Source organism: Hyla sarda, chromosome 1 (assembly GCF_029499605.1).
Source record: "Hyla sarda isolate aHylSar1 chromosome 1, aHylSar1.hap1, whole genome shotgun sequence".
In the NCBI taxonomy this organism is placed as follows: domain Eukaryota; kingdom Metazoa; phylum Chordata; class Amphibia; order Anura; family Hylidae; genus Hyla; species Hyla sarda.
In genome coordinates this window covers 116,916,085-116,928,903 of record NC_079189.1, presented here as the reverse complement: position 1 = coordinate 116,928,903, position 12,819 = coordinate 116,916,085, and the positions used below count along the sequence as shown (strand labels likewise).

Below are 12,819 nucleotides of genomic sequence, written 5' to 3'. Positions count from 1 at the left end.
AAAATGTATCATTAAGCTGCCCGATCAATGGCGTACGCACAAAAAAAATTCTAAAGTCCAATATAGCGTATTTTTGGTCACTTTTTATATCAGGAAAAAATGAATAAAAAGCAATCAAGAAGTCCGATCAATACAAAAATAATACCAGTAAAAACTTCAGATCACGGCGCAAAAATGAGCCCTCATACCGCCCCATAAGTGGAAAAATAAGTTATAGGGGTCAGAAGATGACAATTTTAAACGTATACATTTTCCTGCATATAGTTATGATTTTTTCCAGAAGTATGACAAAATCTAACCTATATAAGTAGGGTGTCATTTTAATTTGTATGGACCTACAGAATAAAGATAAGGTGTCATTTTTACCGAAAAATTTACTGAGTAGAAACGGAAGCCCCCAAAAGTTACAAAATGGTGTTTTTTCTTCAATTATGTTCCACAATGATTTTTTTCCGTTTTTTTGTCATAGATTTGGGGGTAAAATGACTGATGTCATTACAAAGTAGAATTGGTGGTGCAAAAAATGAGCATTATATGGATTTTTAGGTGCAAAATTGAAAGAGTTATGATTTTTTTAAAGGTAAGGAGGAAAAAATAAAAGTGGAAAACCCCCTGGTCCTTAAGGGCATAATCCCAATCCTAAGTATAGGGGATAAGTTTTCAGTCCTGGAGTACCCCTTTTAACAGGTATCATTACCATGAGATCTTGTTATTCACTTTACCTGCCAGTTTTGGCTGATCGGTGTAAAGAGGTCTAACTGTCTTAGTAAGGAAATGACCTCGGAGCTGGGCTTATGAAATGCATTTGTATTCTCCATTGGTTTAGTAATTTAAATATTGTCTGCACAGTGTTCTAAATGATTCAGCTGCTTCTTCTTTCATTTTAGTGGGCTGATCTGCATTTTCCATTCTGCGGTCATGGGAAGAGAAGTATAATGAGGACAGTGCTGAAGATTGGCCCGAATAATGGCAAAAATTTTTATGTGTGCCCTTTTGGTAAAGATAAACAATGCAACTTCTTTGAATGGGCAAAACCCACCGAGTAACAGTCTGAGGTTTTTCTATATCTTAGAGCATATTCTATTATACATTAGTGTAATCTTTTCTTATTAACGTCTATTTTGATAGTGTATTCAGTACATCAGCTTCTAATTAATATTATACAATAAGCTTTAATAGACATTCCTCTCTAATGGATGCTTTTTACTTTTACAACTTCTTAACTGCCGATATGCCTTAGGGTCCTTATTCTAGCCCTTATTCTAAAAATTGTGTTTTTACAGTGGGGCTTAAATACGGCAGCGCTGCTCTGCTGTGTAGTAAGAATGATAGCTGGGTTCCTGCTGTAACTACCAGGAGAAGAGAAACCTCTGCTCTAGGTAGTTTAACACTTCACATGATACAGTCAAATCACGACCGCGGCATGTGAACAGTGCCGCTTACCTGCAGTAGCAGCCCTGGTGATCCCTGGTCCTCCTATCCTCTTCTCAGGTTCCATGGCAGCCTTGGGTCTCGTGAAGGCCCCCAATCTCGCCATGAATGTCTTTGTATTCGGGCATAAAGACCCGAAACAATAAAATTGCTATAATTTTATCTTGCAAGTTGAACACTATGGGGGGGAAAAAAAACAATGATTGTTGTCTTATCTTAAAGGGGTATTTCGGGGTTAACTAACTTTTACCTATCCTGCCTATTATGAATAATTATGCTAGTTTTAAATTTACCTGGTATACCCCTCTGCTGTGGATAGTCTTCTTTTCAAAAAGTCCAAATAAAAACAGGTTTTCCTGTTCAAAATAAGCTCCAACATAGTGTTGTCAGATGAAAAATAAAAAAAGTACTGTGGCAAGTCATTTTTTTTTTTTTTTTTATGTAATATTTTATGGCTAGGAAAAAAAAACTATTAAAATTAAGTATTGCTGTAATCATACTGACCCACAGAATAAAGCAATGTTATTTTTACTGTAGGTAAATTGCGTACATTTAAAAATGCAAACAAAATTAACAAAATTGCATTTTTTCCATTTGGCCAGCAAAATGAGTTAATAAAAAATAATGAATAGGCTATATGAACCCCAAAATGGTGGCATTAAAAAGTAAAACTAGTCCCAACAAAAAAGCCCACATTTGGCTTTGTTGACAGAAAAATAAAGTTACAGCACTTGTAAGATGATCATTGAAAAATTTTAAAAAAAATGATGTGCAATAAATGGGAAACTGACAGGGTTATACACATGATTATGGTGTGGGTGAACCATATTTAAAATGAGGTATAATTTATCTGCACCCATAGTCCCGTTCTGGAGATAGATCTGTTATTGGCCTCCATTGCTAATATGTTAATCACAGGCTCTGCTCAATGGAAGAGAGACCTGACATACCCAACATCTTTGCCGCTGTCTCCTCTGCTCCGATATGCTTGCCCACTTCATGAATATTCATGTACGACCCTTTGCCCATGTGAGAGCTCTGTGGGCGGGCATATTGGAGTGCTGGTTTATCTGCACGATAGCCCTGGATACTGGGTTTAGTGCAGGTGAACAGACTAAAGTCACCATCTAGGGGCACTTGGTTTAGCACCTGTCTCTACTGTGGGTGTGGGAAAAAAATGCTGCAAAATAAGATGCCTACCATGAAAGAGGTGTCTGATTGGGTTCACAATTATTTTGCAGCAGGACAGTGGGGGACATTTATCAAATCCTGTGTAGAGGAAGAGTGGTGCAGTTGCCTGTAGCAACCCATCCGGTTGCTTATTTCATTTTTCACAGGACTTTAAAAAAAACATTTAATAAAAGAAGCAATCTGGTTGCTAAGGGTAACTCCACCACTCTTCCTTTGCACAGGTTTTGATAACTCTCCCCTAATGGTCCCCACCATACAGCTAATGTAATTTAGAACTATCTTCACCTTAAAGTCATGTATGCCTCCCATAGGGCCCTGATCTCACCATCATTGAGTCTGTCAAGAATTACACAGAGACAGATGAATATGTGCAAACCTACATTTTACAGAAAGATCTGTGGTTAGTTCTCCAGGATGCCTGAAATAACCTCCCTTCCAAATTCCTTCAAAAACTGTGATCAATTGTACTTGGAAGTATTGATGATGCTTTGATTGGAAAGGGAGGTGACACCAAATATTGATTTTGATTTAGAGTTTTGGTCACTTTGTATTTTGTTCAATAAACTATTTACACTTTTTTTGAAAGCATTTTTAATTTACAGCATTTTCCCATACTTACTTTTCGAATGGTATATTAATACTGTCCAAATGTTTAAAATGACAAACAAGACAAATGAAGATCTTTACTATATGGTCATTGTTTCTTCTGACACTGGCACTATTTAAGCAGGCGGCAAATTAAACTAATAAGCAAGTTCCAAAAACACCCTAAATACTAAACGGCAACAACTGGAAAGTACTGTATGCAGCCAACTACAACACAACTGCAGTGCAACCTGGTCATGTAGTTGTTCCGTAAATTAATCTGCGCTAATCAACATTTTATCAGGTGGCCATATAATTTTTCATAATTTCTTATGTCATCCAGAACAATAAACCACACCAAATTCATAGAATGTGTGCAGTAATAAGATATGTATTATGTATCTTTTGTACTAATAAAGACTTTTTGGTAAGCGCCCATAATGTGTCTATGCTTAGATCTTTTTTGTAGTTTTGTGCTTGGTTAATATATACAGGGTGGGCATTTATATGGATACACCTTAATAAAATGGGAATGATTGGTGATATTAACTTCCTGTTTGTGGCACATTAGTATATGTGAGGGGGAAAACTTTTTAAGATGGGTGGTGACCATTTTGAAGTTGGCCATTTTGAATCTAACTTTTGTTTTTTCAATAGGAAGTGGGTCATTTCACAAGAAAAACAATGATGTGCTTGGTTTTAACGTAACTGTATTCTTTCATGAGTTATTTACAAGTTTCTGACCACTTATAAAATGTGTTCAATGTGCTGCCCATTGTGTTGGATTGTCAATGCAACCCTCTTCTCCCACTCTTCACATACTGATAGCAACACCGCAGGAGAAATGCTAGCACAGGCTTCCAGTATCCGTAGTTTCAGGTGCTGCACATCTCGTATCTTCACAGAATAGACAATTGCCTTCAGATGACCCCAAAGATAAGTCTAAGGGGGTCAGATCGGGAGACCTTGGGGGCCATTCAATCCACTTTCCAGGAAACTGTTTATCTAGGAATGCTCGGACCTGACACCCCTAATGTGATGGTGCACCATCTTGCTGGAAAAACTCAGGGAACGTGCCAGCTTCAGTGCATAAAGAGGGAAACACATCATCATGTAGCAATTTCGCATATCCAGTGGCCTTGAGGTTTCCATTGATGAAGAATGGCTCCACTATCTTTGTACCCCATATCCCACACCATACCATCAATTGAAAAGTCCCGTCCCCCCCTCACATATTAACTTCCTGTTTGTGGCACATTAGTATATCACCAACCATTCCCATTTTATTAAGGTGCATCCATATAAATGGCCCACCCTGTATATTGTCAGCACCCATATATTTGATTACCTTTTTGGATTGAGCCCACCAAAATTGTGTCGACAACTGGGGAAATAAATCTTTATGGCCAGGCCATAAACTGTACCTGTTATTTAAAGGGGTACTCCGGGGAACTAAACCCATATCCCATCCTTTCCCTCTCACCAACCAATGTATGTGTCTAAATATCATTCATTAGCTATATACAGCAGTTTCCCTCTTTCAGCTGTCACTTGCAGGCATGAAATTAGAGAAAAATGTAATTCTCAACTCCACTTGCCTTGGTGTAAACCCCCTCACTGAGACTAATCCCCACCCTTCAGGGCAACACCACCTAATTTCTGTCTGACTTCTGTTTGGTCCAGAGCTCTGTCTGTACAGCCACACCTCCCCTCCCTGTGTGAGGATCTTGTGAGCTGTGAAAGAAAAGCAGTGAAGATTCTCAGTCACAACTGCGTACATAGCTGTTTTTCTGCTGAATATGTAATCACTGACTTCTGCTATTCAGAGCCAAGCAAGATTTATTGCTGGAGGAAGGATAGTCTGAAAGAAAAGACATGTACAGTGTGTCTGTGAGCTGCAGTATGAACGTGCACACAGATAGTGAAAGCAGTTGGCCGGCAGCCATTACACAGCTGCACTGACTTCTGGAAGTTGTAATCTGTGCTGCAAACAAGGAAAAAGTATTTAGGGGACATCAGGGGCCAAAGGAGCTGCAAAAACCACATGAGTAACTACAGAGGACACAGAACAGGTATTATGGTGGCTTTGGGCATTTTTATTTTTCTTCCCTGGAGTACCCCTTTTAACCACTTAAGGACCAAGGACGTGCTCGTACATCCTAGCTCCCTGGTACTTAAGGACCAAGGGCGTAAGTCTGTGGGAATTTCAGTCCCCGCTGGGCGGGGACTGGACTGGGGTGACTGCTGATATCGATCAGAAGGCACCCCACAGAAATGCCCAGGGGGGGGGGTCATCAGACACACACATCCTCCCCCCCATGTCGGCGATCGCCACAAATTGGCGGTGAACTCACACCGGCGATTTGCGCCGATCCCGGGTCTATGGTCCAAGACACCCAGGATCCCCCAGAAGGGGTAGGGGTGCCACCCCTCCTATCCCTGCTATTGGTCATCTAGAAGCGATTACCAATAGCAGATTGGGGGCGGGGAGGGGTCAACTTTGTTTCCCTTTTCTGCCCACCCACAATAGGCCGGATAGAATGGGGAAACCGAAGTGGAACGGCGCCGAAGTCCACTTACCCATCGGATGCAGCAGCAGGCGATGATCGGTGGCGGTAGCAGAGGACGGCGATGCAGCTCCCTGGATCCTACGGAAGCCTGTAAGTTGTCTAGCAACATCTGGAGGACCACAGTTTGGAGATCACTGTGCAGTGGTCCCTAAATTGTAGCCCTCTAGATGTTGCAAAACTGCAAATCCTATTATGCCTAATCAGAAAACAGCTGTCTCGGTAAGCTGGGAGTTGTAGTTGCATACCTCAGCTGTTGCATAACTACATCTCCCAGCATGCCCTTCGGCGATCAGTACATGCTGGGAGTTGTAGTATTGCAACAACTGGAGGCACACTGGTAGGTTCTGTTACCTAACTCAGTATTTTACCAAACTGAAGTTTTTCCAACCAGTGTGCCTTCAGCTGTTGCAAAAGTACAACTCCCAGCATGCACGGAGTGTCAGCACATGCTGGGAGTTGTAGTTTTGAAACAGCTGGAGGTTTGCAGGGTACATTCACACGTGCAAGTTTGAGCTGCGGCAAATTTTCGCCACAGAGCAAATTCACCGTAACCCGTCAGTGCGAACTTAACCTAAAAACGCTACACTATACATAAAGGGTAAAACACTACATATACATGCCCTTACATTGTCCTCCTCCTCCCTCCCCCCCCCCCCCAATAAAAGTGAAAAAATGTATTGTACGGCAGTGTTTCCAAAATGGAGCCTCCAGCTGTTGCAAAACAACTCCCAGCATTTCCTGACAGCCACTGACTGTCCAGGCATGCTAGGAGTTTAGACACAGCTGGAGACACCCTCTTTGAGAATCACTGGCGTAGAATACCCCTATGTCCACCTCCTATGCAATCCCTAATTTAGTCCTCAAATGCGCATGGTGCTCTCTCACTTCGGAGCCCTGTCGTATTTCGAGGAAACTGTTTAGGGCCACATATGGGGTATTTCCGTACTCAGGAGAAATTGCATTACAAATATTGGGGGTCTCTCCTTTTACCCGTTATAAAAAGTATGGGGCAACACCAGCTTGTTAGTGTAAAAAAAAAAAAAATTTGACAACAAGGCTCAGGAGTGAGAGCGCACTATGTACATTTGAGGCCTAAATTGGTGATTTGCACAGGGGTGGCTGATTTTACAGCAGTTCTGACAAACGCAAAAAATACCCACATGTGACCCCATTTTGGAAACTGCACCGCTCACGGAATGTAACAAGGGGTATAGTGAGCCTTAACACCCAACAGGTGTTTGACACATTTTCGTTGGATGGGAAAATGAAGAAAAAAAAGACTGTCAGGGAGCGAGCGCAGGCTGAATGAATTAGGACTGATGCCCGACCGGCATCGGTCCAAATTCATGCGTGACGTCATGCTAGCCTGCAGCTGGCCACTAGGAGGGAGACCCCTAGTGGCCGGTTTTCAAATGTAAATTAAACAATTTTAATGGAAAAAAAAAATGAATGTATATTAGAGATGTTGTAGTACATAAGTACAACATATTAAAAAAAAAAAAGTTTGACAGTGCCCATTTAAAGAAATTTAGCTGTCCCTTCTAAATAACTTGTGTGGTTCAGATGGTATCAAGAATGTAAGAAGTACAAAGACAAGTGCATCTTGTCTACAGTCAAGCAGTGGTGGGAATGTCATGGTATGTATGAGTGCTTCTGGCAATGGGGAGCTATAAATGCCAACCTGCACTGTGACATACTGAAGCAGAGCATTACTTCTTCCCCTCAGAGACTGGGCTGCAGGGCAGTATTCCAACATCATGACTAAGAACACACCTCTAAGACAACCACTGCCTTGCTTAAGAAACTGAGGGTAAAGGTGATGGACTGGCCAAGCATATTTCCAGACCTTAACCTCAATGAGTAGCTGTTGGGCATCCTCAAACAGAAGGTGGGGGGAGTACAAGGTCTCCAACATCCACCAACGTCGTGATGGAGGACTGGAAAAGACGTCGTTGGCAACCTGTGAAGCTCTGGCAAACTACTTATCCAAGAGGCTTAAGGCAGTGCTGGAAAAATAATAGTGGCCATACAAAATATTGACACTTTGGGCCCAATTTAGACATTTCCACTTACGGGTGTACTCACTTGCCATGGTTTATACATTAATAGCTGTGTGTTGAGTTCATTTGAGGGGGCGCATCATCAAACAGGATGTGCGCTCACTATTTTACATTGTAGCAGAGTGTCATTTCTTCAGTGTAGTCACATAAGATATAATATGTACAAAAATGTGAGGGGTGGATTCACTTATGTAAGATACTGTATATATTGGAGATCGTGATGTCTGGTCAAAGGTGGTGAACTCACGCGGGGGGGCGGAGACTAGATAATAGTTAGAGATGAGCAAAGTTACAGTGATTTGATTCGTCACAAACCTCACAGCTTGGCATTTGCTGACGTTAGCCTGCATAAATGAGTTCAGCTTTCAGGTGCTCCGGTGGGCTGGAAAAGGTGGATACAGTCCTAGGAGACTCTCTCCTAGGACTGTATCCACCTTTTCCAGCCCACCGGAGCACCTGAAGGCTGAACTAATTTATGCAAAGTCAGCAACTGCCGAGCCGAGAAGTTTGTGACGAATCAAATTTACTGTAACTTCGCTCATCTCTAATAATAGTTATGGATTGTTGCAGTAGACACTACTAAAGATGAGCGATCTTACAGTAAATTCGATTCGTCACGAACTTCTTGGCTCGGCAGTTGATGACTTATCCTGCGTAAATTAGTTCAGCTTTCAGGTGCTCCGGTGGGCTGGAAAAGGTGCATACATTCCTAGGAAAGAGTCTCCTACGACTGTATCCACCTTTTTCAGCCCACCAGAGCACCTGAAAGCTTAACTAATTTATGCAGGAAAAGTCATCAACTGCCGAGCCGAGAAGTTCGTGACAAATCGAATTTACTGTAAGTTCGCTCATCTCTACACACTACCCTAAACTACATTATTTCCTGTCAGGAGCAAAGCATGCTAAAGCCATTGCAATTTGCGATAGCACTATATTGGTGAGTTAGAGATCCTGGGGTTATAGTCTTATTTTTTTTTTTTTTTAACAGAATACTCTTTAAAAAGGAAATGATAGTTGGGTTATAAAATATTCTAGGGAAAGCATATAGTGCAAGCATGTAAAGGTAAAGAATGTGCAACAATAATGTGCATAATAAAGTAAAGTAACATAAGTGTTTTTTTTTCATTAGCCTTGCATTTAGTTGTCTGTCTAGTTTTAGATTTTCTTGAATGCCACATTATGCTGCTGAAATATATTATATATACACATACCATTTTCTAATATACAGTACACAGTAAACAAATAGTTGAATTGCCGCAACCGTTATTTGCATTATAGTAAATGGTTTTAAGAAACTATAGACAGTCCACCATCTCCTCCAGAGGCTGAGACAGACCAGGTTTAAAGACTGAGTAGTGAAACTGAGTGAAGCCCGGCGCTTTACTGCAGGCAGCACCTATAAAAGACAAAGAAGGGTAAGTGTTAGTCTATACAACTGTATCATCTTTGTAAAGACGAGAAAACATCTCCAGAACACTGTAAAATCATAGAAAACACGTTTACCAGAACAAGCTTCACTTGTGAAACAAATGATGTTATCTGAAATGACCTTATGACATGAAACACACTGAATGCCATTAAAAACGTGACTCAAAAACTATTCCTGTAACTTAAAAAAAGCATGGTATCTTAATGATTAAAGGGTAACGTGCTTCTCCGAGTCTAATCTCGCATACACAAATCTGTGGGAAGTAAAAGATCAAAGTATGAAATAAGCAGTCTAAGCTAATAAGTCTTATTGATCGGTAAATTGTACTCTCTGCTAAACTAAACCGTACTAATGAGCCATCCCGCACAATGACTGATCTCTCATTGCTTTGAAGTCACAGGCCTTTCCATATATATTTATGCAAAACAAAGCTACATTTACACGCCACGCTCCATCACTACACGGGACAATTTGTCGCAGGGATTGCGGAAGATTTGAAGGGAACTTGTAAAACACAGCTCTTCCATGAACAGGACTGGAATTCTATTCATTCTTTTTGAGAGTCTATGACATCATCAGAATCAAAGTGGACCAGTTTGCACCTTGACCAGTCTACGGGTGCCATAAGGAGACTGAAGAAGATGTTGCGTCTATTGATCTTAAACTTTTCCTTCACCAATGTTGAATAATTATCCCTCAGGCCTTAATGAGGGTGGTTACCCCTAACCTCTGGCCCTATGCCCCCACTATGATCTGTATAGCAGGGAAGATCAGTCAATGACTAGAATGTAGGAAATCAGCCTTAAAGTCCATTAACATTTAATTGCAACATGTATCAGATATCTGACATTACAAACTGAAAAGTTAGAAGATCAATATACTCATGTAACAGGACGCGCTGACAGGCTTCCCACATACAATTCCACTAACAAATGTCAATGTAAAAGAGTACAATTCTGCAAGCTGAGAAGTTGGGGTTGGGTTCAAGAAAAAGCCGGTAATTACGCTTCAGTAATTTTGTTTCCCCGAGCCATGACAGCACCACCTGAGAGGAGGGACTCCGCCCCTAGGGACAGAAAACCGGAGGATAAAAAGAAGAACCCTCCTCTTCATCTTCAGTGAGTTTCAGAGACCAGAACAGCCTTCTTAATAAACATTCACAGTAAAATATCAAAATATCAAACACCAAAAGTAGTGAACACCCCACCCAGTGCAAGAAAATACACGAACAATATAGGGTGGGAATGCCCTGGTGCTGTCATGGCTCGGGGAAACAGAATTACCGGAGTGTAATTACCGGCTTTCTCGGTCCCCATGACAGCACCACCTGAGAAATATCAGAGATAACCATTTAGGGTGGGATAACAGATCGCAAGTCTTTGCGACGAAAAGAAAGAAGCGGTCCCAACGTTCACCCTGTAGTGACAAAAAAAAAGTATGTGGTGAAGACCAGGTGGCTGCTCTGCAGATCTGATCTATAGAAGCACCTCTCCTCTCAGCCCAAGATGTACCTATAGCTCTAGTTGAATGGGCCCTAAGCCCTACAGGGGCAGCAACACCTGACACTGAATAAGCTAGACTGATACTCTGTCTAGGTGGATTAGACAAGCTATTACTACTTGCCTTTTTTCCCTTTATCTTTACCTGCAAACTGAACAAAAAGAGCATTCAATTTTCTAAACTCTAGTCCTAACAAGATACTGGAGGACACATCTAACATCTATGGAATTAAAAGGATTTCTCTGTCATTTGAGGGGCTAGCACAAAAAGATGGTAACACAATCTCTTGGGACACATGAAAAGGTAGAAAACTACCTTTGAAGGTAAGCAGGATCAGGAAGAAAAATAATAATATTGTCTAAAACCTTAGTGTACGGTTCTATACTAGACAAGGCCGAACCTCCTGGCTGTAGTGACTGCCACTAATAAGACTGTTTTAACCCCTTAAGGACTCAGTCCATTTGGGATTTTTGCAAATCTGATCAGTGTCACTTTATGCATTAATAACTCTGGGATGCTTTTACTAATCATTGATTCTGAGAGTTTTTTGGTGACATTCTACTTTATGTTAGTGGTAAATTTTAGTTTATACTTGCATCATTTCTTTGTGAAAAATTTAAAAATTTTGAATTTTTCTAACTTTGAAACTCTGCAAATTATATATTGATTCACATATACAATATGTCTACTTTATGCGTGCATCATAAAGTTGACATGTTTGTACTTTTTGAAGACATTAGAGGGCTTCAAAGTGGAGCAGCAATTTTCCAAATTTTCACAAAAATGTTTAAATCTGAATTTTTCAGGGACCAGTTACGTTTTGAAGTGAATTTGAGGGTCTTTATGTTAGAAATCCCCCATAAATGACCCCATTATGAAAACTGCACCCAAAGTATTCAAAGTGAAATTCAGAAAGTTTGTTAACCCTTTAGGTGTTTCACAGGAATAGCTGCAAAGTGGAGGCGAGATGTTATGGAAATTCCTAATATGTGGACGTAAAGTGCTCTGCTGGCAAACTATAGGGCTCAGAAGGGAAGGAGCGAAAATGGGCTTTTGGAAAGATAATTTTGTTGACATGGTTTTTGGGGGGCATGTCACATTTAGGAAGCCCCCATAGTGCCAGAACAGCAAAAAAAATAAATAAAAATAAAACACATGGCACACCATTTGAGAAACTACACCCCTCAAGGAACGTAACAAGGGGTACAGTAACCCTTAACTTACCACAGGTGTTTGACAAACTCATTAAAGTTGGACTTGAAAATGAAAAATTAGATTTTTTAAACTAAATTGCTGGTGTTACCACAAATTTTTCATTTTCACAAGGGGTAATAGGAGAAAAAGCCCCCAAAATTTGTAGCCCCATTTCTCCTGAGTAAGGAAATACCCAATATGTGGATGTAAAGTGTTCTGCTGGCGAACAACAGGGCTCAGAAGAGAAGGAGCAAAATTTGGCTGTTAGAGAGAATTTTGCTGAAATGGTTTTTGGGGGGCATGTCGCATTTAGAAAGCCCCCATGGTGCCAAAACAGAAAAAAAAAAAAACACATGGCACACCATTTGGGAAACTACACCCCTCAAGGAACGTAACAAGGGGTACAGTGAGCCTTAACACCCCAACAGTTATTCTAAAGATATTTTTTAACAGTGGGCTGTGAATATTTAAAAAAAATATATATATATAAATAATTTTACAGCCACGGTTTCTAAAATCTTGGAATCCCCTTTGGGGTCTAAATGCTCACTGTACCCCTTATGTTCCTTGAGTGAGGGGTGTCATTTCCAAAATGAGGTCACTTGTGGGGGGTTTCCACTAGGGATCGACCGATATTGGTTTCTTAGGGCCGATACCGATAAACGGTGGAGGTTAGGGCCGATAACTTATACCGATATTCCGGTATAAGTTATCGGCTATTTATCCCCCCACGACACCGCTGCAGATCATTGATTTAAAGCGGGCGCTTTAAATCAATGCACTGCAGTGGCTTTTGCGGTGCCATAGACCCCCGCCGCCACCCGCTTCTCTCCCCCTGCCTGTCCGGGGGTCCTGAGAC

At 41.0% G+C, this 12,819-nt stretch overlaps 2 protein-coding genes across 3 annotated transcripts in view; one reads left to right on the top strand and one right to left on the bottom strand.

The window, feature by feature from the left end:
* The window catches only part of NEIL3 (nei like DNA glycosylase 3), a 73,259-nt gene extending 65,071 nt beyond the window's left edge, over positions 1-8,188 (top strand). Inside the window, exon 10 of the mRNA XM_056560567.1 lies at positions 888-8,188. Coding sequence (XP_056416542.1) covers positions 888-1,046 — 159 coding nt within the window. The 3' untranslated portion in view covers positions 1,047-8,188. The remainder of the gene's footprint in view (positions 1-887) is intronic.
* Positions 8,189-8,629: 441 nt separating this feature from the next.
* AGA (aspartylglucosaminidase) overlaps positions 8,630-12,819 on the bottom strand; it is a 44,609-nt gene continuing 40,419 nt past the window's right edge. For both annotated transcript variants that reach the window (XM_056560556.1, XM_056560562.1), the window contains exon 9: positions 8,630-9,233. In XM_056560556.1, coding sequence (XP_056416531.1) covers positions 9,133-9,233 — 101 coding nt within the window. In that variant the 3' untranslated portion in view covers positions 8,630-9,132. The remainder of the gene's footprint in view (positions 9,234-12,819) is intronic.